Source organism: Megalobrama amblycephala, linkage group LG3 (genome assembly GCF_018812025.1).
Source record: "Megalobrama amblycephala isolate DHTTF-2021 linkage group LG3, ASM1881202v1, whole genome shotgun sequence".
In the NCBI taxonomy this organism is placed as follows: Eukaryota; Metazoa; Chordata; class Actinopteri; order Cypriniformes; family Xenocyprididae; genus Megalobrama; species Megalobrama amblycephala.
This window is the reverse complement of record NC_063046.1, coordinates 29,919,428-29,946,645: the sequence shown is the minus strand read 5'-3', so window position 1 is coordinate 29,946,645 and position 27,218 is coordinate 29,919,428. Positions and strand designations below refer to the sequence as shown.

The 27,218-nt window shown below is 38.7% G+C and overlaps 1 protein-coding gene across 3 annotated transcripts; it reads right to left on the bottom strand.

Moving 5' to 3' along the window:
* Positions 1-975: 975 nt before the first annotated feature.
* On the bottom strand, positions 976-26,597 carry nkd1 (NKD inhibitor of WNT signaling pathway 1). Of its 3 annotated transcripts, none has more exons than XM_048185014.1 (10): positions 26,181-26,597; positions 26,041-26,073; positions 25,701-25,840; positions 11,581-11,638; positions 8,444-8,544; positions 7,945-8,040; positions 7,297-7,444; positions 6,100-6,181; positions 5,797-5,924; positions 976-4,478 (listed from the first exon to the last, which is right to left on the bottom strand). In XM_048185014.1, the coding sequence occupies exons 1-10, from the start codon at positions 26,203-26,205 to the stop codon at positions 3,973-3,975; spliced, it is 1,317 nt and encodes a 438-aa protein (XP_048040971.1). In that variant the 5' UTR covers positions 26,206-26,597; the 3' UTR covers positions 976-3,972. The 3 variants fall into 3 exon arrangements, with proteins under 3 accessions (XP_048040971.1, XP_048040970.1, XP_048040972.1); XM_048185013.1 differs by having other exon boundaries at positions 976-4,481; positions 26,181-26,595; XM_048185015.1 differs by lacking the exons at positions 11,581-11,638; positions 25,701-25,840; positions 26,041-26,073; positions 26,181-26,597 and adding an exon at positions 9,815-11,555 and having other exon boundaries at positions 976-4,481.
* Positions 26,598-27,218: the final 621 nt, after the last annotated feature.

Below are 27,218 nucleotides of genomic sequence, written 5' to 3'. Positions count from 1 at the left end.
TGGCTCTGTGAGGCCTGCATTCACAGCAATGACATTTCCTCTCTCAAGATCCATTAATGAACTAAAAACATATTTAAATCAGTTCATGTGAGTACAGTGGCTCAATATTAATATTATAAAGCGCTGAGAATATTTTTGGTGCGCCAAAAAAACAAAATAACGACTTATATAGTGATGGCCGATTTCAAAACAGCTTTGGAGCGTTATGAATCTTTTGTGTCAAATCAGCAGTTCGGAGCGCCAAAGTCACGTGATTTCAGCAGTTTGGCGGTTTGACACGCGATCTGAATCATGATTCGACACAGAAGAATCATAACGCTCCGAAGCTTCCTGAAGAAATGTTTTGAAATCGTCCATCACTAAATAAGTCGTTATTTTGTTTTTTTGGTGCGCCAAAAATATTCTCGTCACTTTATAATATTAATATTGAGCCACTGTAGTCACATGAACTGATTTAAATATGTACATTAATGGATCTTGAGAGAGGAAATGTCATTGCTGTGAATGCAGACCTCACGGAGCCATCGGATTTCAACAAAAATATCTTAATTTGTGTTCCGAAGAGTAACAAAGGTCTTACGGGTGTGGAACGGCAAGAGGGTAAGTAATAAATGACAGAATTTTCATTTTTGGGTGAACTAACCCTTTAAAAGAGAAAACAGTTATATTAAATTGTAATAATATTTCACAAATTTAAACTTTTAATAGGTGGAGTATGTGGAGATGGTGATATGTTATTAGCTAGTTGTAACTTAAAACTTATAGGACTTCACTTAAGTACTTTCTTTGGCCATGGGTAAGACTGCAGCTTAAAGCAAGACATGCAAACAACATAGATAACAGATAGCATGCTAAAGTATTTGCACTAGAAAGAGATCTTTGCATGCAGCCATGATGTAGTGTACATGCATGCAAAGAAATCATTAGAAACATTCTCAAAAACAACGGCCAAAGAAATCAGAGCCACCCAGTCAGTAAGCAACAGTTCAGCTTTTAATGAAAGATTTTCTCTTGGCACAGTTCTGCTATTAAATAAATAAAGCAATTATTTCCATCCATCTATATAAACTAAAAAAAAAAAAAAAAATATTAGAATAGTCACAAATTATCTGTACTAGTGTTCAGTTGTGGCATAAAATGCTACCACATTGTGTTATTTATATACAAGCACCTCCATGAATCACTTTCTTTGAATCTGAAAGAGTGTGTGTCGTCCTACACACTCAATCACACGAAACAAAAGCACAAAAGAAATCAAGAAATGTTATAGCTACAAATGGCACTATAGAAAATAGCCGATCATCCAGATAAATAGCGCAGAATTAATCTAAAATACTGGTATCACCACAGCAGCCCACTCATGTCGTATTTACATCCATCAGGCCACAACTGATCATCAGACATCTAAACAAATATCAGTGTTAGAAGAGAAACGAGAACACTTCAGGACATTATTGAAATATTGTTATAAATGAACCTACTGCCCACTCACATGTTTCACACATGTGGCGTGTTTAAACTTTTCATTTTCTCATGAAGCCATGGGTAGATTTTTAGCAGCAATACATGTTTAAGTAATGGTCAGAATCATTTAAAATGGCAACAGCTCATACTATCTCACTGTAAAGAGAGAATGAAAAAAAAAATGAGAGGGAGAACTAAACTCCACACATTCATTCCCCTGCAACAGCGAGGCTGAGTGGAGGTTACAAGCTGTGATGAGACCACCCTGAAGCTGCAGGTGAGTTTTCCAGAGTCTCGTGTTGTGTGATGCTCTCACATTTCCACCATCCTACTGAGCAGAAGAGTCAACTGATCTTACTCTAAACATATTATGAAGTTGAACAGGTTCTAACCAAACATAATGGACACGTCGTTTGACTGCTGTCCATGTTGAGGCCAAAAAGTGCCAAACTTGTTGTTTTTTTAGCTTTTAAAATGTTTCTGTGTATAAAAAAATAAAAAGAGAGAGGAGATCAATTATATCGCACACACTTGGATTATTAAAACACCTGCTGTGAGTTTCAACACACACATGCGTGAGTGTAAACGCAGGCTTTTCTGTTTCATAATCTTCCGTCGTGCTGGTTTCAGATGCACATGCACTCATTAACTCTCTGTCAGTGGGGTATTGGTGAGTTATGGGAGGACTGGAGACTCCTAGGCGGCGATACTGTCATCCTGCCCCTGAGGAATGAGACAGCTGCCACACACACTCACTCACTCACACACACACACACCCTCTAGGTGACTTGGGATACATCGAACCTAAAATAGATTCATAATGTACTATTTAAACACTGTTTAAAACTGCTGCGGGGAACCAATGAACTCCAAATCAACCAGACTTTTTTCTCGCTTTACCCATCTCACTTCTGCCAATAAGTGAGCACTTCTGAGCTAAAGGCACTACCATGCTGTCTACAAGATCTTAATTCAGTCTGGATTGGATTCTGAAAGAAACTAAACTCTCCCAATGGTGATTCTCTACCAAAATACGCTTACAGTCCAGTGGTTTACTGCTCCCTTCAAAACAGATTATATCGTCTTGTCAAATCAATGACTCAAACGTGAACAAATTAACCTGAGAAATTAAAAATACTATTTTTCCTTGGCAGCACAGATTCCTTTACACTTTAGAAGGTCAAAATATGACAACTTGAATGATCTCATTACTGAACTGATAATAAGGAAAAAAAGTTAACTAAGCAAGCAGAAGATGAAATACTGGGTCATACAATATAAACTCTATTCAATGTTTTCCAATCTTTTGATTTGACTTGCCATAAACATGACAGGAATATGTTTTTCAAATAAATTATTTTTTAACAAACTTCAGAACAGTATTCTACAATCATCAGAAGATTATTTTAAGATCTCATATTGTATGATACACATAATAACACTATAAACTCTGATACCTAGTGGTCTAACAATGCAATTAGCTTAAAGTTACGGGGACAGGAAAACACAAACAAATAAAAAAATAAAATAAAAATAATGAATATAAATGTTTCAGTAAGTTTCAGTAATAAAGCTTACAATGGATTTAAACCCAACACATCTCAACATAACTGCAGATTGGTGGCATATTAGAACATACAGACAAATAAAAAATAAAATCTGAATAATAAAAAAATTATATCAATAATACCGATAATCATAATAATACTAGAGGTAGCAGCTGATTATGATGCTATGTTTTCTTCATGTAGATTGGTAGAGTGTAGTTCTCATACTGTCCTTCAACAAAGTCCTCTCTGGCGGTTTGAGCATCTTTACAGGCTCCGTCTGTACACGTGTCCTGTATTGCATTTTGATTCAGATCTGTTGTTTCGGAGAGAAGCTCTTCATAGATAAAGTGTCTTGAATGCAATGGCACAAGAAGTGCTTTTCAAGTGGTCTTCAGTGAACAAACAAACAAACAAACAAACTAAACAGGATAAGTGTAAGGAAAAGACACCTTAGGCACACAAAGAGCAGATCCACACACACACACACACACACACACAAATGTAAATTACAAAACCAAGGAATTGTATTCCTTCAAAAGTGGTTTGACAACTCACAATTCTTCATTTATCAGGGCTAACCACCTTTTCAACCAAACAGACAAGCATTGAGAAAGGGAGATATGGAGAGAGAGAGAAAACGTGTGAGAGATAGAGAAGATGGAGAGAGAGAGAGAAAGAAAGAAAAGGGAGATATAGAGCCCTTACGTAGTACGTAAACCTGTTCAAAGCTCCTGTTGACAAAGACAGGACTGACTACATCAACACACATTCAAACCGACCCACACAACCTCATACACACATTTATATATACAAATGCGCACACGCCGTCTGCCACTTTGGCATGAACATGATGCTTTGTGTCCTTCTCAGCCTCAACGTGACCATGCAAGAAGGTTTAAGATCATTCATTTGTTACATGTTCCTTGTGTTTCTTCTTATTTAGATCTGGTTTCACTCTTCAGGACTGATAAAAGTGATGATAGTGATGATGATGTTCATGATGATGATGATGCTCGTGCCGCTGGACCACCTGAGCTAGTCCTCCTTCATACAGCACCAGACTGGGCAGATCCCTCATGTGCTCTTTCTCCACTACTGGGCCGGACGTCACGGTTGGCCCCAGAGCCCGATAGTGCAGCCCTTCTTTAGGCCTCTGCTTGTGCCGTCGGTACGGGCCTGAGCTTTGGTGTGGAGGGGTCTGGTTGGGGACCGCTGGGGGAGGCGGCGCTCCTCTCCTCATCACCCGACCGACTGAGGCCTGAGTGGGCGGCGTGCGGTGCGTTTTGGGGGAACGGAGTGCGTGTGTGTGCCGGCTGAGGACAGCAGGAGGATCCGTGGAGATGGTCTGTGAGCGCCGATGGTGAGCAGGGTAAACGTGGCCGTTCTCGGGTTCTTGAGAACGCGATCGTGTCTGATTGGACATACGTGTGGCGTTGTTGGGTTTTGCTGGTTCTGTGGCAGGAGCTGCTAAAGAAAGCACAAAATAATTTTTTTTATGATTATAAAAATGGTAGGTATTAACCACACACACACACACACACACACACACACACACACACAAACACACACACACACACACACAAAAAACAAAACAAAACAAAACAAAACGATTACAGTGTTACAACTGAAGTGATGTCTAGCACTCATTGAAGTATATGCGCGAGACATCACTGCTGTTGTCAGAGCGCGATCAGACCTCACGAATCGAGTGATGAACGCAGTTGGACATAGTGGTGTATTAGAGGTAAAAAATGATATAAATACTGTTCGGTTTCTCGCACAAACTGATCGTTTCGTGTCTTAAGACATCAATGTGTCGTCACAAGCCGCAGGGTTTATTTTGGATTTGTCTGTCATGTTTTATTTACTCTTATAGTCCAAGTTCCCGCTGACTTGCATTATACCACTGACAGTCGGCAGCAGTTGGAGTTAAAAATCATAATTTGTGTTCTACTGAAGAAACAAAGACACCTACATCTCGGATGCGCTGGGGGTAAGCAGATAAACATCAAATTTTCATTTTTGGGTGAACTATCCCTTTAAGTGTAATGTCATTTTATGATATCTTGCCTTGTAGTATCCTATATGTTTTGGTAGATGCCATCGCAAGTGTACAGATTATTAAAACAAAGATTTAAATTTTAAAATGTACTTTGGAAACTTTTAAAATGTACTTTTAAAATGTACTAAAGTGAACCGTTTAAATTAATAATAATAAAAAGTGTATTTTTAAAAAATATACTTATGTGTATTAAAAACAGTCATGAAAGTGTACTCTTTAATTACACTTAAATGGTTAGTTCACCCAAATATGAAATTTCTGTCATTAATTACTCACCCTTATGTTGTTCCACACCCATAAGACCTTTATTCATCTTTGGAACACAAATGAAGATATTTTTGATGACATTCGAGAACTCTCTGACTCCTCCATAGACAGCAATTTAACCACCACTTTCAAGGTCCCGAAAGGTACTAAATACATTGTTAAAAAATGTGGACTTTTTCATGTGGACTATTTTAATGAAGTCTTTAGTACCTTTCTGTACCTTGAAAGTGGTGGTTAAATTGCTGTCTAAGGAGGAGTCAGAGAGCTCTTGAATGTCATCAAAAATATCTTCATTTGTGTTCCGAAGGTTTGGAACGACATGAGGTTGGGCCTTTTAACGTTATATTATCTGAAAGTATACTATATACACTACACTACACTACAAATTCTAAAGGCCTATTTTGGGCCTAAATGAGGAAGATCTCCATTTCCTCTTTGTGATTAAGATCTTACCTGTTCCAAAGCGGGATGTGTAGTTTTCAATGCCGGCCAGGTCAAGGTAATGGTTTCTTCTCTCTAAGTTCTCATCCACACAGTGCCGTTGGCAACCCTGCTGGTTGTGGTGGTCAGCATGGTAACGCCTAATAGAACAACATTGTGTTGTCATAACTGCAAGTATGTTGCACTGAGATTGTGTACACAAAGCGGGATTGAACCAATCATTGTCCATTTGTCAATTTTTTTAAAGTTTCAACTCTGACATGTTCTTCTGAAGTTTATATACTGTGGTTTTATGTAACTTTTTTTCATAATTACCTAAGAAAAGCTCTTGACTTTTTCTCTGAAGTCTTGGAGTCCTCAATGCACTTTTCTCCCTTGTGTTTGGGATGGGGAGTGTCTGATTGAGACAAACAGAGAGAGAGAGAAAAGAGGGGGGAGGCTTTATCAAAGTGAACGGCGTTGAGTTGCACAGAATCACACACGCGCACATATACTGCAGCAGCTTTAAAGACCAACCAAAATAAGAAAGAAACCTTTGTTCCCTGTTTTCCATTTACTTTGAAGGTTCATAAAAGAAGAAAAAACAACAATGCTTCATTTATTCTATTTTGAACCTCAGGCCTCATATAAATCTAAAAAACACACACTTGTGAATTTGCATGAAGACAGCTGCTGTTCAAAGACTCTTCTCTTTCAAATACGTGACGGGTATAAATAGCCCAAATGACAGCACTAAACAAACAGAAACACTTCTGTTTCTTCAGAGTACTTTGTTCTCCATCACATTGTTTTTTACCAAGTAACACAGTTAGAAAGTGGCTAAATGTGGATATATTTATTTTTCAAACAGCAAAAGACTGTCTGAAAGAAGACTTTCAGAGAGGGATAAGATAGCACTTTCCAAAAGGAATCCAAAAGCTCAGGGCTGCAGAGGTTTGTGTTGTTTCTCTCTCTCGTCTTCTGCCTTTGACTATGAACTCATCTTACAAGAGATACAATGACATGGAAGACAGGGAAAAGGAGGAGGGCAATAGTGTAGGAGACAGCATAACAAGAATTTAGGATTGCTCGCCCCAAAAAATCAGTCATCATCTACTCACCCTCATGTCAATTTTTTTTTCTTTTTAAATGGAACACAGAATTTGGTATTTAACAACATATCTAGGCTGCACTGGTCCAATAAAAAATAGTGTCAAGCTCAAAAAAAAAAAAAAAAAAAAAAATTATTTATATATATATATATATATATATATATTAAAACATAAAAGTATATTGGCACAGAAATTATACACTGCACCTTTACATTCCAGTCTGTTCCTTACATTAACCTCTTGCACAGCTTCAGAAGACTCAGAATACAATCCTACTGACAACGTCAACATTCTGCTAAACCTCTTCTTTTGTGCTCCATGTCATACATGTTTGGAAAAACATAAGGGGGAGTAAATGATGACATTATCATTTTTGGGTCTCCCATATATCGCTCTGCAAAAACACACTCTCTCTGTGTACCTGTGTTGGTCTGGGTGCAGTTCCTCCATTTCTGGCTGGAGTCTGGGGCGACGGAGAGTTTCACTCTGAGGGTCTTACTGCTGCTGGGGGAGTGATTTACTGATGCGTCCACCACCTCATATATAGTGTGCAGTAGACTGGTGATGTCCTGAACGTAAAGAAAAAAAACACATTAAATTAAGAGATCTTCACTGACACGAGACGAGCGATTAGCCTTTTATATACTATTCAAGCCTGTGCATTATATATAAGATACATGTGTTATTCATAATTCATACACAGACATGTCCATAATAATGTGTTAATCAGAGTCTCCATAACCTCAGGGAGGGAAGACAGACGCTGACGGCAGTGGAGAGCACGTGTACACGCAAACATGAAACATGCTATACATCTGAGGCTATTTAGCATGTGAAAATGAAATGTAAATCCAGAGAAACTATGAGGCTGAGAGAAACGGTGAGAAAATGATAGTAAAAGAAAGTGAAAATTGAGAGATGCAGAGACAAGACAGAGACAGTGACACGGTGGAAGAAAAAAGACAGTAAGCAACACCCATTTGTTGTGTCCTGTTAGTGTTGCTGGGCTTTCCCATGACAAAAGACATCAGTCATTGTCCTTACTGCACAGAGGTCGCAGACGTCTTACCTCTCTCGTGACCTTGCCATTGTTATCGAAGTCGTAGAGGGTGAAAGTCCACTCCTGCCTGTTATCTTCTTCAACTGATACAGCACACTCCAACTCCTGAATAACAAACAACAGTGATAATCATTGTTTTAGTAACACACACATTAAAAATACCGTTCATACCTCTGAGGTCAGAACAGATGTTTTGTTTTTTTGAAAGTCTCTTATGCTCATCAAGGCATCATTTATTTGATCAAAAATACAATAAAATCAGTAATATTGTGAAATATTATTTAATTAAAATAACTATTTTAATACATGTCATTTATTTCAGCATTATTACTCCAGTCTTCAGTGTCACATGATCCTACAGAAATCATTCTAATATGCTGATTTGGTGCTCAAGAAACATTTCTTCTTATCATAAATTTTTGTGGACACCGTGATATATTTTTTGGATTTTTTTTAATGAACAGAAAGTGCAAAAGGACAGCATTTATACTGCATACTGTATACTGACCTCAAACTGTAATTGTTTGTGTGGGCCAACGGTGGCAGAGCCTTCAGTGTCCTGCATTCTCTCTTCCACACTGCTGTCAATCTTCTCAGGGGGCAGAGCCACTGCAGAGGGACACACATTCATATAATGTTGAGGAAATCTTCATTAAGTGTTTAAAGAACTCAAGTAAGGTGATTCATATATATATATATATATATATATATATATATATATATATAAAATACAATATGTCTTTATCTCATGTGACTGTGCATAATTTTAAACATTGTTCACAATTGTTAATTTCTTAATGTGTATTTTTTTTCATGAAGAAAGTACTTTGCACCTTTAAAAAAGTTATTGTGCATGTATGAACTAAAATAGACAGAGAAGGGAAAGAGTTAAGGGAGAATGCCAGAGGCACCCAGCTATTTTTGAATCCGTCCATGTCATCTCTACTACTACAGTCCAGTCACAAACACTGAAGACACTCACACAGTTTTATAGTATGGGACATAAAATAAATCAAACTTCATACAAATATTCCTATCATATCCTCAATGTTAAACTCAGAAGTACATGTTCCTCTACACACTTTGTTAGATACTGGGAAGACACCGAAGGACACACATAGCTCATGTCCAAGTCTCAATTCAGTACCATTTTTGTGCAAAAGCAGCACTTTCACAATGGATCGCTTGAAAGCATCTTTACAAAGAAGAGTGCCTTACCACTAAGCGAGCCAATGGCAACAATGGTGAGGAAAAAAACTCTCTAAGATGTTTAGTTAAGATGATTAAGAATTCAGAGGAATAATGACAGCAGCAGCAATAAATGTAAGCAGTTTAAATCAAGACACAATGTGGTAGTTTTGACGTCAATGATGTTAAACGGCACTGGTTTCTTGCATGTAACTTAACCAACTCTGACATGCCATGTTTAAGTACAACTGAGATTTGGGTTCTTTAGCTGAAAGCAAGATTTTCAGTCAATAACCATTTAAATTTTGGTCTGTAGCTATTGTGAAATTTGGAATTTAGTCATATGAGCTTTATAGTGCTTTTTTTTTTTTTTTTTTTAACTAAATGCCTCCTTTTGTGTTCCACAGGAACAAACAAAACAAAAACATACAGGCTTATAACAACAAGACACAAGAATCTTCATTTTTGGGTGAACTATCCCTTTAAGAGCAGACTATGGGAAATCAGCTATATGCCTGGCTAAAGCTGTAAGTATAAATGCGTAAATAGGACTAACTTCTGCCATCACAACCTAAGGCTAGATTACAGAAACATCCTCGATATCCTATTTGTGTCTATGTCTGAAAACACAAGCCAATTTAAAATGAGAAAGACAGCGTCTAACAGCGGCCCGTTCTGAAGTAGAAAATACCTGTCATTAATCCTGAACTCAATACCCAAATTTCAGAGGCAGTTTGTCTCTTTGTGTATTATGGGTAATAAGATGGAGATGTTTTAAACGAGAGCAGATCTAATGCAGCTCAGTGAGGACACAGCTCAGCACCAGGCTGGGTCCTGCAGGCTAAATCCTCCCCCCTGCCCCAAATCCCTGTGCTTTGAAGTTCCATTCTCAAACCTTTTGGCCCAGGATCAGTCCGTCTGTAAAACAGAATCTCTAATTAATTAAGCAAAGTCAAATCTGAAACAGTGTTTGTTGTACGAGCCAAAAGGATAGGCAGACACAACAGTATCTCTCTCTGTCTTCTCTCTCTCTCATTCACTTCTCCTCCGCTGATCCGCTCAGATCAAAGAGGACCTGTCTTGTCCCTCTGCAGCGAGAGGCAAGGGAGGATGAAAAAAGAAAAGAAAAGCACCAGAGGATGAGAGCAGTCGTACCCAGGGAGCTTTTACAGGTTTTTGGAGGGAAACAGCGTCAGATCAGGGCTTTTGATCAGGGCCAGAAACTCAAAGGCAATGCTGAGCTCCAGGGCCAAAGCTTGCTTGCCAGCTAGCTCACAATATACAGGAGCTGTTTATCTAGAGGACTAACAAATGGTCACAAAGAAACTATACACACACACACGCACACACACACACACACACGTATACACACACACACACACAAAGGAAGTGCTAACTCTCACAGCAATAGTCAAAGTCCTGCCCCACAGAGTGATGAGACAGCCAAACCCGCTACAGAGCTCCAGTGACGGAGCTTAAAAACTGCACTATACAACACAGAGGACAGCTTGGCAGCGTCCCAAACGTGGCTTTGAATCTAAAGGTTCACCTGGAGTTCAGAATAAACTGTGAGGTGACTGGTTAATAGCTAAAGCCGAGTGTGTTTCCTCAGCATGCATGTTTGGTAAAGGCTAAAGTGCAGTGAAATTTTAATGAGTGATCTTTTTTTTTTTTTTTTTTGTCTTTTGCCTTTTGCCTAAACCCTAGATAAGAACCTTGATCCCAATCAGATGTTTTCATTACAACAAATGAAGATGAAATACCTACAGATTCTTGTTGATCATTTTTTACATGCTACTATGAGCTTAATTTGCAAATTATGATGTCCTGACCAAGTACTGATGACAAATCCAGAAGGTTTGGGGGGAAACAACAAAACTACATTGCTCCAATTAAAATCAAAGAAACTGTCTACACTCAATTGTTTTGTTATCAAGGAAGACTTTCTTCTCCACGAATTTAAACACACTGGTATACAAACTCACCTACAGTAATATCTTACTTATGTCTGTGCATGTGCCATAATAAGTTGTGACATTTGCATCAATTTTTATTTTACATTTTTACAGATCCAATAAAAAAAGGTGTCAGATCGAATTCCAGAGGTAACATATCTAGTACAATTTAACTCCTGACTATGAGGCAACAATTACACCACAAACACCTTAGCCAATCACATCTTGACTGACCTTTGACCCACAAAGATATGAGCAGACCACCTACAAGCACGCATAAGCTGTAAATGTTGCACAGGAATCTGACCTTGTTGTAGCCTTTTGATCATCATAAACATCACAAGAAATAAATCATTCTGTGCCAATACTGTGATTTTAACCAAACCCTTTCTTCTCACCACCATAGTGATGATATTGTATTTAATCCAGGGGGCGAAATAATGAAACTGCTTTATACGGAAGAGAAAATCAGATGTTAAAAGGATATACTGAGAGAGTTTACCTTCTAAACGATAATGTTCATCGCTGTTGCCCTCAGCATAACCTTCATCCAGTGGGTCCTGCAGAGACAGAAAGGAAGAGTGTTAGTGTGTTTAAAATACTGTAAGATGATAATATGACACTTCTCAGATGAGAAAGAATGCCAAACTAATGCAATGATAGTATTTGAAATACTAACCCCCCACCCTCCCCCACATCGTGGGCTTAAATCGATGAATCATCGAGGAAGGTGTGCCCATTTGATAACCCGCAGAAGCCCTAAACTCAGCCAAGCTGGAGGAAGGTGTCTTGAGGGAGGCAGAGGGGAGAGCAATGCCAACGGCTCACAGATGGTGCATGGCGAGTACCTGTAAAGGTGAGCCCGTTGCGATAACCCTATCGTATTTTGCATATGATGAGATCCCATAACAGACAATGTAATCAGGTGTGGTTACCCTGGATACTGAAAGTGTCTCATCTATCATATTAAACCATCCTACCCATACACACACACACACACAAGCAGCAGTCTACAACATTTCTGTCATCTTCCAAACCAGCAATCACTCTAGAAGAAGACTATTGTCTCAACACACCTGCTACCTCTGTCTCATTTTAACACTCCAGCTGTCTGGATACTAACAATTCATTTCTCTGGCCTGAAGACTGACCCTACAGCATCCGCTGAAGCTCTGCAGCTGCATGTGTGCACATGCTGTTTCTGCCAATGAGGAGATGCTTTGTCTTTATCCACACTAGAAAGCCACACTAAATGTCTTGCTGTAGTGCCTCCAGCCATACACTGGCCACTAGAGACACAAAGCCGCGCACACAAACACACACGTTCACCATAATGCTCGAGAGGTTAGCCAACAGCATGTGAGGGGAATGCGCTAATTATGTGTTGTCTGGATGATGGATGGGATTGTATTATAAATATGAGTTCTTCTCAGCTGGTTGAAATGAGAACCAGTCAGCAGAATTTCTCCTACTATTTCTCTTTCACTCTTTTTCCTTCTCTCATTCTATCATTCAAGGTCAAGTTCAGCTAAAGCTCAACTTGGCCCTTTCAAATGAATGTGCTGTGTTTGAGAGCGTGGATACGTGTTGTTACGCAGGACATTGAGGGCTGTGAGAAACTCACTAATCCCTGAACTTCACCTCTAAGTGGCGTTTAGCACAATCACTGTGGCGTCTGTCCGCCCCTCTCAGTCACTCTTAAAAAGGTCTATAGAGTGTCCCAGTCTCCACCATATATTAAAACTTTTTGCTTCTTTGCTTCTGTTTTCTCATCCCAACCACCACCACAGTTTACTATATATGAAACGCACAGCCATTACAATAATAACAATCCTTTTGAAATATTATTTAACAATATTTAAATATTGGATTTCACAAACCCAACGATGTTTAACAATGTATTACAAAAGCAATAAAAAAAATGTATTAGAAACACATACAGAAACAACGAGCAAATGTTTTAGAAATACAAAGAGATTAATTTTACATAGATATTAGTAAGACCTGAGAGTGTGAGTACTAGGGGCATAGGAATTTTAAAATATAAATAATATAAAAAATATAATAATAATGAATTTTGAATTAATTATTATTAAATAAGTTGTGAATAATTATAAAACTTACATTAAAAATAATGATTATTTTTATCATCATCATTATTATATTAATAAATTAAATAATTAAATAATAATCATTATTGTAAATAAAATATTACATAAAAATTTTAAACTTATTAAAATGTTATAAAATATATAATACTACACGGAATTACCGTGGTACATGTCCATGTTACTTTTTAGATCCAGCCACCCTTCAAGCATATTGTGGAGTGTGTCACTGCATGACACACAGACACACTGTATTTCAGTGACCTTGACCACTGAAACAGTCCTTTTAAAATGACATGTTTTTGTACACTCAGATAACATCAGAGGCTAATTGGCTGTGGAGAGTGTAATCAATAGAAGCTGATCTCTTTTCAGTGCTGTAATGAGAGGCTGAAGAGGGATCTGTACACACTCAGCATGTGTGAGGGCGACCATGTGCTTCAGGTCACTCACTAATATATGGAGACTAAGTGCCATTTATAGCGCAATTGAAAACTCACTAAGAAAAAAGGGACAGAGTTTGCGTGCAAAGTGTGAGAGAGAAAGAAAGAGGATTTGATTAAAAGAATTATCTTGTAATTTTACAGATGAAGTTTTGTGAGCGACATTTTAAACAAAGAATGTAAACCATCTGAGAGAACTTGTGTCCTGTGACTAACTCCTGGTGTGAACACATTCATCTCCATATTTGTTACTGGCTTGTGTTTATAAATGTTTATAACAGATGGAACAATGACATTTCTGCTGTGGGTCTTTTGCCTCAGCAGCATCATGAAAAGGCCTGTGAAACATAAACAAGGGCTTCACTCAATCTGTGCCAGCAACCAGAAACTCTTTCCCAGACACCATGTTTCACACTCTGTGGAAAACCAACTAGATCTTTTTGTTTTAACGCAAGCCAAAACAGGAAAGAAGAGAAGTTTGAGCACTTTACTACAAATGGATGCCCACAGAACCCATTGCAACATTACTGATTTGCCAAAACACATAAACACATACATCAAGCACGCCACTGCTGTTTTTCTTGGTCCTGTGATCAGTGGAAGTAGGCTAAATGAATCTTTCAGTATGTTAAAAACAATGGACCAATCTGATTTATCTAGGGGTCGGATCATTATCTTGAGGGCGCTGAGTATGTATATGCTTAATACTATAGACTTAATGCTCCTCTAAACATTCTCAAAAAATGTAAATAAATAAATAGCAGCTCTGAATGAATTAATCCTCAAAAAATAACTGGAGATTCCTGGCTGTTTTTAACAAATAATCATGTCTTCTTGAAGATAAGTATTTGTGTGTAGCAAACAGAAGCACAGTGTAGCTTAAACCTGGAAACACATTTACACACATTGTCAAGTGTCTGTAAGTGTGTGTAAGGGTCACCCCCAAGTGTCTGGCCTGGCACATTAATATATAAGCACTATGAAAAAAAGAAAAAAACACAGGGAAAACTGCAAAGAGAGGGGATTTCTCAACCAAGTTAAGTATGGGGTTATGTGTCTCAATTAGATTACACATATGAATGTGGCCTTGTTCATTTTGTCATTACGGCATGTGTGTGAATGCATGTATGTGGGTAAGGGAGTGTGTGTGTTGTGGAAAGTCCCACGCAACTCACACACTATTTGCTTGCCACGCCACAAGGGCTGATGGACAATTTACACAGCTGATGACAGTTCTGCATGATCACGGGCCAGATGCACACACGCACACATAAAACACACAGACAAGATCAGTCGCCAAGCCTTCACTAGGCCACAGCCTTGGAACGTCATCAAACCCGGGAAAACCTAATTAAGACCGTCGCCTCTCTCTCTGTCTCACTCCTCTGTCACCTTCGGTTTTCACACTCACAGACCACGGTCCTAATCATATTAAAACAAGGAATGAAAGATGGAAGGCTTCAGCACTGTGAACCGCAGCCAACCAGAACCACTCCATTTTTAAGACAACTTAAGCCTTCACAAAGACACATGCACCTAGAGGTGCCATATTTCACCAGCAAGACAATCAACCACAAACATATAGCGCTAATGGAAAAAGACTTCCAACTGAATTCCTGATTAATCTTCTGTGTCTGTTATCTTGCTTAAGTGTATACGGTTACATGCGCAGGATCTCTGGAGAGGGGATGTATATGCTAGCGCAGCCCCCTGCACTGAGGGCATGGCAAAACCGGTCCTCGCTAGCTACAGGGCCAATCCAAAAATGACTCCCTGTACTCCCCCCAGTACCCTACATACTTTCCTAAATGTGAGGATGAAAGAGTCTGGAGTGCAGTGACCTACATAAGCACCTCGTACTTTATAATGAGCAGAACAGACAACCCAGACAACCTGAACTACTGACTGAAGCGTCAGTACTGAACTCTTAAAGGGACAGGTCACCCAAATAATTTTACCTTTAAGTCATTCCAAACCTGTATGAATTTCTTTCTTCTGTCTTTTTGATATTTTTTTATGTACATGCAATGAAAGTAAATGTTGTTTTGAAACCCATTCACTTTCAATGTATGCACAAAAACATCCTTCAAAATACCTTCTTTTATGTTCCACAGAAGAAAGAAAGTCATGAGTTTAAGTAAATGATGACAGAAGTTTCATTTTTGGGTGATATCCCACACTGACCAACAAAAAAGGGGATGTCTTGCTGCTGGTTTCTCACACTCACCGATTAAGACCGGAAGAGTGTTAACAAGTGAAACGACTCCCTCTTACACTCTCAGACTCAGTGTCATTTATTGCAACACCCCATTTTGGCAGCTAATCAATGTGAAGAAAGAAGCGCCGTGCAAATGGAGACAATTGTATCAGGATTCAAATCATGGAATTACTTCACCCTGGGAATGTGTGCGATGTGTAGCCTATTTGTCCCTTCGGGGCTTGCCGTAGAAATAATGTGTTAATGTGCCCCGGGAGCGCTTGTCAGCTTCAGAGAGAAAAAGATTTACCTTCTATAAACAGACTGTTGACTCCATTTTCTTATTTTACTATTCATTCAAGTTTAAGCGAATGCCAGAAAATCGCTCGGTTACACAGCGTTTGTGACAGAATTGTGTTTGTCAGGCTGCAAACAATATAGCTCGTCAGTTCTTCAGTGTGATTTGAAGGTGAGAAGGCGCATTGTTCACTGCCAATGCCGTGACATCCCACCACACCCATAAGAGACTTAATTGGCCCATTAACTCAGCAGGAAGTTGAGTCGGAGGGTTTGTAAACGTTCACCTGCTGACAGATACGGCCATGCAATGGCATAGAATTTAAAATGGATGCTATGCACATGTTCCTCAACAATTTTGATCAAACAAATAAAATATATTTAATATGTAACCACTGTTGTTGTAATTTTGGGTCATGCCATTGACAATACCAAAGAAGTTAAAGTAAATATGCTAGAAAACTGCACTCTTTCAAGGATGTGCATTTCATGAATGGACTGAGTTATTGTTGTTCAACTGAATGTTCATAGCAAACTGTTATTTTGTCAATCAGATGTATGTGAAAGTTGTTTGTTACTACAACTTTATTGCGTTAGAAATGTGTCACTTTACTCACAGCTGACTGGTCCAGTTTTGGTTTGAGATCTCTTACCCAGAACATGAGCAGGTTAGCCGTGGAGCCCAAAGCCCCATTTCCACTGCAGGAACTTTCCCCAGGAACTAGGGACTTTGAGGTGGTGACCGCAGGAACCAGGGTCTAAATAAAATTCCAGGTAAAAATTCTCCCCTCAAAATGTACCTGCTCATAAGGTAGTACTTTTTCAAAGTTCAGGAACTTTCAGGGGTGGGACTTGGGTGCTGAAAATGCTGATTGGTTGAGTTCACTCAGCATTTTGAATGGTTGACTCCATGCAGCATTTTATTTCAACCACCATTTTTAAAAGTCTGTTGCGGTGCGTGCAGTAAGAGTTGTTTGCTATTCGAATCAACATTGGAGTTTAAAAATACGACAGATGGGCCGACAACAAGCTTCAGGCTTTATTAAGCTTATATGTGGAGGACGAAATCCAGCGGGAACTGGAAAGTCACACGCAGTACTACGTCACCGGACTTAACCTCACAGTATTTTAGACCGCTATGGAAACGCAGACAGCAACAGTTCTGAGGGAAAAAAATTCCTGGGAAAACATTTCCTGGGTCAAATTGTTCCGGGTAATTTTGGTGAAGCCGAGACACTTTCATGGTGCCTAAAACTTTCTTGGAGCAAACTAAACTGAAACATACCTGACTAACCACCTATACCAGCTTCATGGCATAGGCCCCAGCTCCAGAAAAACAATAACACAGAAAACATCTAGTTACTATAACAGTATATTTTGTTTCTGTGAAACATAGCAAAACCAATCTTACTCACGTATGGAGCAGAAACAACGCAACCTTGGCGTCTGTTTTCAGACCTTCCAGTCTGTCCAGTGTTAGAAAGCTTTTCTAATATTAACGTAGGTCCCCCTGATCATAACACTTCTTTTTCCTGTGATATTCCTCTTTTGTAATGTCTCTCAGCCATCTCTCTTTCTACAGTATTTCTTCAAATCTCCCTCTAGCTCTGACCCTCGGAGGGGTCAGGGCTACTCTTCGATTTGGACTGAACACCACAACTGATCTGGTGTAGAGAACAGAGCAGAGAGATTTGCAGCAGATGGACTGTTAAGGATTGTAGCATACAGTCTGTGTGTAAAACAGCACTTGATTCAATGTTTCAAGCATTTTATAGTTACAAGTCCTGACAATCGTATACCCGCACTGGCACAAAAAGCCCATTCCACACATCCAGAATCCAAACACATCCTGCTAATTTACTGAATCACAGGTTTCTAAATCAAGGCAAGCTGAGCAACAGAAACGCAGTGAAAGTTTGTGTGTGCAAATCTATGCGTCTGCAGGTAGAGCGGCATGATTAATCATTAAAAGATCGCAATCTCGATTCAAACACCCATGCAATCTCATTTGTAAATGACAACGATTCACCTGTGTTGTTTGTGCTGCCACTGTCTTAGAGGAAGCAGTTAGGCTATCTAGATATGAAACAGCTTCACAAATAGTCTTTTCAATCACATAGTATCGTTATTTCCATGTTAAAATATTGCAGATTCTTTTTTATATCATCTTTGCAACGTGGATACAAAGAAATCATTAAGGTGTGTGTGTGTGTGTGTGTGTGTGTGTGGGCAGCTGCTTGTGAAAGTTTCTGTAGAGGCTCTTTAGTAATTTCTCAGATGAGATTAACATTGCAAACATTTCCTCGCACATTACCTCATCCACATCAAAGTGCTCTACACTGATGTCACCACACACTTACTGTCCACAGAAACATGTGCATGCACACACACGCAGTCTAGCCTTTCCTACTCATACACACTTTCTATCTCTATAAAGACATGGATATCATATCTACTAATGTAGTTACAGAGAGCTTAACAAATGCAGATTTATTAAACTGGATGTAAGCATGTTTATCAAGTCTGTTTGATCATGTATTTTGAGAATCAAAGACCAAGAAATGGCTTGACAAGTGCAGTACTTCCTATTAAAACACAAGAAAAAGTTGGGGTAAGACGTGGGCAGTTCCTCTTTCTTAATGAAGAACATAGGCAGACAATACAAATACAGGAGCTAGAAGGGATTTTATACATCCCAACACAGTTAGACTATACGACTAACACAACATCCACAACACATATACACAGTCAGTATCACTGAAAGATTCAACAGAAAGAGGTTGCTGGCAGAATAGTTCGTGAGGGATAAAAGCATCAATCTTATCACTTTGGAGGCAACAACAGGACACTTATTGAGATAAAATGATGCAAACATAGGCTATAGTACTGGTGAGGCTACGCTCTCATTTACTAGAGACACCTTTAAAGCATGAAAGCTGCAGAGAGAGAGCGCTTTGAAGCACTGAAAATGAGGCAGCGCTCCCCGTTTGTTCTACTCTCTCTTCCCCTTAGGTGATCCCTCCTTTACCCTCTCCCCATTTCCCCTCTTCCTTTTCTTTTTAAAGGCAGAGAAAAAGAATAACTAAACTGCCCCAAAAATACAGAGAAAGACTTTTCAAACATTGCGTTTGAAACTCCAGCCTGTTCCTCTCTGAAGGACTTTAAACACCAGAGTAACAGAGAGCTGGAGATTTGTGCAAACAGCAAGTCAATATTCAGTATTGTTCAATATTACTATTTCTTTAGTACTTACATTTTTCCTGCTTTTTCTTCTTACTGTATCTTGAAGTGACGAAAAAAATAAATAATAATATTAATAATTGGGATCGGTACGATTTTCATGTTTTTGAAATAAGTCTCTTATGATCACCAAGGCTGAATTAATTTGATTAAAAATAGTAATTTAAAATCAGTTGTAGTTTTTACAATCACTACAATATTAATTATGAATTTTAAATATGAATTTTCAGCAGCAATACTCCAATCTTCAATGTCACATGATCCTTCCTTCAGAAATCATTATAATATGCTGATCTGGGGCTCAAGACATTTCTTATTATTATCATCAATATTGAAAACAGTTCAGCTGCTTAGTATTCTTTTGAAACTGCGATACAATTTGAGGATTTTATATATGTATGTTTGTCAGGTTATACATACTAGTAAATGTTTATTTATGGATAGCAAATCAAGTATCTCAACTTCCCCTTTGAAGTACAGAAGAAACATAAATGTGTCAGAGCAGCTGAATAAATAAGGGTGTTGAGGAGGCTGGAATAACACTGTCCTGAGCTCTGCTGCTTGTGCCTGTGGATGAGTGTGTGTGTATGCGTGTTTAAGGAAATTTGGAAAACACAGCCCAATTCTCAGCTGTTAATCCTGGCAACTCAGTCCACACATTCCCACCATGCACTTTGATCTCCAGAGCACATCCGGACAGGCATGCTTTAATGCACAACACACACACACTTTCTCTCTGATGCACCTAGCCAGGCGCCATCCCAGCCCCCAGCACACCCCCATGACACACATACCTGAAAACTATTTTTACATACATACTTACTCACTTGCATTACTCATAGTTAAATGGAAAAACACATACAAAACATGGGGCAAACCATGTAAATCACTTACAACTGAGATGACTGCAATGCTTTCCATGTGTACTTACAAGCCGGCATTGCATGTCTACTAACCAAGAGTAACTCGAGAGGAAAGTCCAGTCACCTCAAAGCTGCCTTTCAAGTTCCACATCTCATTACAGGTTATCCCAACATAGATGCAGTGCATGGGCTGCTATTCCTGGATACAGACCCATTCATAAACCTCAATGAATGAGTCAATGACAGTCAATGTGTTTAAATACAGTTCAATTTCAGTAAAAACAATAATCTGTCTTTTTAAAAAGTAATGTCAGCCCTTTAGTTTAACTAAAATCGTGCCAGTATGTTTCTTACGAAGTTTCTAACTAACAGACCTACATAATGGGATTGTAGTTCCACTTCGCCCAGCATATATACATGTAAATGAGACTCAGTTGGCCTTGACGTTGTGACATCTGGGGCCAATAAGATTTTTTTTTTTTTATAAATTAATAGTTTTATTCAGCAAATAGATCAAATGTGACAGACTAGACATTTACAACATTACAAAAAAAATCCCATTTCAAAATAAATGACTTATGAACCTAATCATAAAAAAAAAATCCTGAAAAAGTTCATCATGGTTTCCACTAAAATATTAAGCGCACAATTGTTTTTAACATAAAATATATCAAATATAAAATATATTAAAACAGAAAATAGATATTTAAATTTGTAATATTCATATATTTTACTGTATGTTTAATCAAATAAACAGCCTTGGTTAGCGTAAGAGAGTTCCTTCTAAAACATTTTTAAAAAAGAAGTTTTCAAAAGATTTAAAAGACACTTACACACAAAACACACCCAAATGCACAAAGTATGGAAATGAAATATGTGTAAAATGTTTGCAGGATTTAAAAATGGAGCGAGTTCAGTCTGTACTCTGTACCGGTAATGTTAACATTAAACAATGGCAAATACTTGATAGAGTTGGTGACAGAACAGCCACCAGCAGGTCTCTTCACTCTTCCTGTCCTGGAAGAACAATCTTCCTCTCCTCTGTTCCCCTCCTCCCTTCTTGTCTCTATTCTCTTTTCCTTTCTCATAGGAGCCCCTCAACAGCCCTGCACTGGAGCCAGGTGCTGTCTCACTCCCCAGAGGCACCCTCTTCCCTTTTCTTTCTCTTTTATAGAAAGAAAAAAAAAAAAACATAGCCTATCCCTTCCGCCCCCACCCTCTGTCTTTCAATCTCTTTCTGTCATCCTTTCTCAACCAGCCCTGGAGAGACATGGTAAAGCTGACGTCTAGAACAGAAAGAGAACGAAGTCTAAGGGTAAGTGTGTGACAACCACACTTGAAGCTTAAAGTGAAAGAAATACTTTGGATATTGGGAAGGGAATAAAAGAGACAAAGGATATAGTGCATATACTGTCATACTTTGTGCTACAATAAAGAAAATTCTGAAGACAGCAAGAAAAAGAAAAGGTGTGCGTGTTGTCAGGAAGGGTTTAAATAGCGAGATTTGGAATCCAAAAAAGTTCTGAAATTCCTAAAGAAATTATTTTTAGAATTACAGTTCTCTGTTTGATCTGGGCTTCTTCAAAGTGTTTGGTCCCTGAGTGATACTACACAGAGTGATACAGAATGCTTTCAAAGTCATGATCAAGCCTGGTTTATAGTTGACCTATTGGCCTCTTTTGACTGTGGTGGAGATTATGTTTAAAGCTGTGATGTTGTCTGGTTTGCCCTAGTTTAGAACTGCTGTGCCAACTGGTTTCAGAGTGGTTTTCAAAAGCCACATTTCAAAGCAGTAACATCGCCTGGTCTTGGCACTTTGATTCTGACTGATTTTAGAGCTATGATGTTGAGTTTCTTCTTTGATAGTGTAATTCGGACTGGTTTTAGCACTATGGTGCTAACTGCAATACGAAAGCAGTGCGTTTAAGAGGGTATGGTCTCTGTTTGACTATAGTGACTATAGTAGCTGAGGTTTACTACAGCTTAGTAATGGGACTAACACACATAGAATGACCTGTAAACATGACTCTAAGCCACACAATGATAAAAGCTGCACCACATGACAGAACACCAATCCATCAGTAAGGGAACAAGAGCCTCACTGCACTGACTTTAGACTAGAATACAAAAAGTGAAACAGTAGGTCTGAAAAGCTCCATAAAGAGGACATGAAATGATGGAACTAGACTTAAATTTACACATGAGAACCAGAGCTCAACCCGCCCCGACCCTCACCTCTTTTTGAACAAGATCTTACTGTGTAGTTTACAAATAGCATAGGACCAATGCAAAGCAGACTGGAAAATGTAATAGCCAGTTCTACATAAGAAAGTCTTATGTGAAGGCTAGTTAACACTACACAACACAAACACTCATCAAACAGATTCCTGACTCAGACTCCCCACCGTCCATACCATCTGAACCACATTAAAAACACAGACGCACACAACTGTCCGAACTTAAGCACAGCTGCTATAAAATAACTAACTCTCCAGGTAGTCTCTATTAGTCCCAGTATCAGCCTGGGTTTATGAGTGAGGTTTATGCTTTCTTCATGCTCAGGGAGTGAGGTAATTCTTCTTCAAGCACTCCATGGCTTTTCTCAGTACGAAAGAGGAATCTCACATAAGTAGATTGTTTAACTTGTAATAATTACTTTTGACAAGCTGACTTTATAATATCTGTAGTATAGTGTCAGCATCATACTAAAATACCTGTGATTCAGAAGATCAGGAAAAAGGTGGTTGCTTCATTGGCGAACGTTAAACGTGACTTTTAGTGACAAAATAAAGAAACAAGAAAATGAAAGTATAGACTAAAACAAAACAACAACATAAATGTCCCAGGCCTGGTCCTCTCTCTCCTTGCACTGTCGTCACTCCTTCTTTTATACTTCCGGAGCCCCTCTGTGGGACTTGAAACCGGCCTCGCTCCATTCCCATGGCTCTCAGCCCCACCCTGCTTGCCACAGGATATACTCTTTCCAGCTAAACCGGCCTCAAATTTCATCACTCTATAAAATATTAAACTATCCAGGAGATTCTTTGTTATGTCAAAACAAAATGAGTATTTCCAAATAAATATTTAAGATTTGAAACACCTTCTCACCTTCTCTTATTCTTTCATTCCCACAACACACCATTAAGCATATGTTATTCAAAAAAATTGTTCAAATGTTTGAATTCTTTCAGCAGGGATCCTTTCCCAGCCCGGCCAAATCACTTCACACCAACTGGGAAAACACACACACTCCTCAGTACTGCTATTGTTTCTTAAACTCATTAGTACATCAGAAGAAAAACAATCAGGTTATGTTGGACAATCCCCAGTTCAATTGCAGACTATCATTGACAGGCAAATGATAAAATAAAAAACTGAACAACTGTATGGCTTTATGAAGTAAACAACAGGTAAACCAATGAAGTTTTAGACTTTGTAACTGTTCAGTGCATTATGATCTCTCCAGCTACAATAACACCTCCTTCTCACAGTAATAAACATCAAACAGTGTGAACTTTGAACCAATCAAGAACCATGCATTCAGTGCACCCTAAACTTATTCTCTCTCCTTCAGACCACACGATCTAAAATCCACACTTCACAATTTTGTTGCAAAGTCTTTGTTTGCAATCCAGTATTATGCATCTTGCATGCCCAATCACTGTTAATTGCCATTACTTTCTTAGTGATTTAGAAAAGAAATCAAATGCAGCATTTCTCCAGCAACATTCCTGCTTCTGAAAGTTTGTATTGTGTTTGGATGTCCATGAGGATTGGGTTTTAAGAAGTTGTGGATGCACTCTCCTGCTGTTTGAGATGGCTGTTTAATAGCAGCCTTCTGGCTTTCCTCTCTCTTTCTCTCTTTCTGTCACTCTCAGCGTTTCTCGCTATCTCTCCAACCCTCAAAAAAGTCTTCTGAGACTCTGCAACAGCCCTTGACCAAAAGAGGCTTATTCTGAGGTATTTCCAGAGGATTTCTCCTCTCTTAAACGACAGTGCTCTTATGTGTTTACTAGGATGCCGAATCTGAGACAGACTGGCCCTCCCTCCACCCCTCTCTCTACTTCACAATACAGCGCTGTCACCAGCCTGTCAGCCTGCAATGCTTTCAACCCGCCGTGATCTATTACCTACAGAGAGAACTTGCATCTGTTCCTAGCCCTCACACAGTTCTTCCCACCACGTTCAAATAAACCATTTACCCATGTGAGCTGCCAGTGAAAAAGTTGATGCGCCTTTTGTCTAAACATGACTGCTATAATATTTTCCTTGTTGGGCAAATTCAAATTGCAAACACAACTTTCTTGCTTGCAATAAAAAAGACGTTAATATCCAAATATATAGCCTACTTTCAAAAACATGTGCCGCCTTTAAGATACCAAACATATTTATTCATTTACCTATTGATATTTCCTCTCAAAAATGACAACCTGAACCTGTCTGGAAAACTGACTTTTCCTCTTCCTATCATTCAAAGGAATAACAACACAAGATCTCCTCCTCTGGCTTCAAAGGCAGCAGCAGCTGAAACCGTGGAGAGCGTTTTAACAGACATCATTAAAGGGAAACGTGTATTCAGAGAGTGTTTCTCCTTTAATCACTGCTGGTAATAACGCCGCTGGCTTTTATAGTTGGCCTCAAACTACAGAGTGTTTCCAGAAAGTAAACTATTGTTCTTGATGACGTCACAAAACAATGGCACGATCGTTTTCAAAGCGCGTGAATTGGGTGGTCTAGAAGCGCGTGTGGCCTCTAGAAAATACACACTTTTACAATCTACAACCAAATAGGCTACATGTAGTTGTCATGTAATATGTGCATTCACTTTTAACTTTTATTCAACATTGACATTCAAAATTTACACATGCGCACAGAAAAGTATGTAGGCTTGTATGTTAACGGTAAACGCTTTTTAAACCACCCTTTTTTTGACTAACATCATTTTCAATGGTCCTGTCATATAACAAATGCATTTTTAAAAATACAAATATTCCATTTAGCTTTTCAGTTAATTTGAGGTCATAACATGTCATGTGTAGACTATCCTACTATTAGGCTACAAAAAAATTGGAATTACATAGTTTTAAATCAATTATAGCACGTCACATCGCAGGACACCGCTGAAACTGCTTGACATTTCATACAATTAATGCAGAACTTCAGAAAGAAAGGGTTGTTTTGCGTCAGTTGTAAACGATGTTGTCGTAGGCTACCTTTATCACAACAAAACAAAGTTTTTTTATCAGTTAAAATACAAACTTTAAACTGCAACAGCTCCGTACATACATACATTCCTTACTTCAAAGTGTGCAACATTAAACGCTCCATAACTTAAAACCCAAACAGTTGATTCCTACAGTCTTTGAATGAAATGAAGGCGAAGTGCAAAGGTCACGTAGTCCAACTTTCTCAAACTCTAAAATCTTCACACCTAACATGCACGCATAATAAAGTTATAAAAACCGTTCACGCACCCGTGAAGACAGTCCGCAGGTATTTTTCTGCTGGCAGTCCTGCTGTTCTTCACGCGAGCTCGAGCAGTAATACTTCTGTTTAACCATCCAGTCATCCAGTCCTTTCCTCGCCAAACATGCGTTAACTACAAAACTATCGCCTAAAACAACAAGAAAATACAGTTTATACATATTTTTGAAAACTATTACGGTGTATCTACCAGTTAAACTGTTTTTTGTTGTTAGTTTCTAATGCTTTTCTTTTTATTTACGGCAAATGTTTAACGATGCTGTTTTGTTTTATCAATAAAATAAAAAAAAACGTTAATATTTGTATAATGAATAAGTGTAGGCTACTCACCTTCAGGACTCTCCCTCGCTTTACAAATAGCAGCTTTAAAGGGAAAATAAGCCGTATAAATAAATTACTCGAAAGAACTATATCACAAGTGCTTTAAAATCAAAGACTTGCTCCAAAACACCAAAGAGATGCCGTCTTACCATGTTTGGAATGAAGTTTACCCATTTCTCTGCATCGGAGAGCAATTGAGAAACATCAGAAATGAAAAACAATCCAGAAAGAATGCGATATTCGTGAGCGTCCGTGAAGAACAGCGCGCGGGTTCCGTACACATCCAGCAGCGGTGGAGGATCGAGTGATCTGCAGCTCCGGCGGACGAGACGAGAGGCGCTTCAGCCACTCAGCGAGCGTGATTGACGCCTCGCGCAGGCCGCCTCTCCTTCCGTCTGATTGGACCGAGGCGGCACATGAAAGGAAAGCGGGATTCTTTTGGAGTCTCCAAATATAAAAAGAGCAGCGCAAAGCCCCCCGTGGGCGCCATGAGCAGGACGTCAGCTAAACACGTCCAGCCGAGCGGACACCAATCGCTGGTTTGGACAAGAGCTGAATAACATTAAAGAGTGAAAAACGATTGACTGGATGTACTGTATTGGACTCTGCGGGCACAATTAGCTTGAAACTTTACTACAATGTAATGTAGCCTATAGATGCACAAAACTCAAAGATAGATAGATAGATAGATAGATAGATAGATAGATAGATAGATAGATAGATAGATAGATAGATAGATAGATAGATAGATAGATAGATAGATAGAAAGGATTATCTATCTATCTATCTATCTATCTATCTATCTATCTATCTATCTATCTATCTATCTATCTATCTATCCATCCATCTAAGCTTTATTGACAGTATTAACAATTATAACATTGTCAAAGCATACATTATTAGGTACTTAGGCCTATAGCACCAAAATGATAAACACTAATAGAAAATAAGGTCCAGTTGTTAAAATAAAAATATTAAAATGTATAAAAATTCAAAAGAAATGTATGTGATATATGACATTCAAAGGCATTTTAGGAAAAATAACTACAAAAACTTTAGCTCCTCCAATCCCTAATCTTGTGACTTTCTCCATGGTGCATTAAGAAGCCACAGCTTGACACCGGAACATGCAGGTTAAACCAGTGACACAGAGAGTGTTGAAAGGAACAAAAGTCATCTCTCATACA

What these genes read in the sequence shown, in the direction of transcription:
- nkd1 (XM_048185013.1), bottom strand. Translation starts at nt 26,205, where the DNA reads ATGGGTAAACTTCATTCCAAACATG. An exon ending in TAAACTTCATTCCAAACATG is followed by an intron (nt 26,074 to 26,180) that starts GTAAGACGGCAT and finishes TTCCCTTTAAAG; the next exon opens with CTGCTATTTGTAAAGCGAGG. An exon ending in CTGCACCCAGACCAACACAG is followed by an intron (nt 6,182 to 7,296) that starts GTACACAGAGAG and finishes TGTCTCAATCAG; the next exon opens with ACACTCCCCATCCCAAACAC.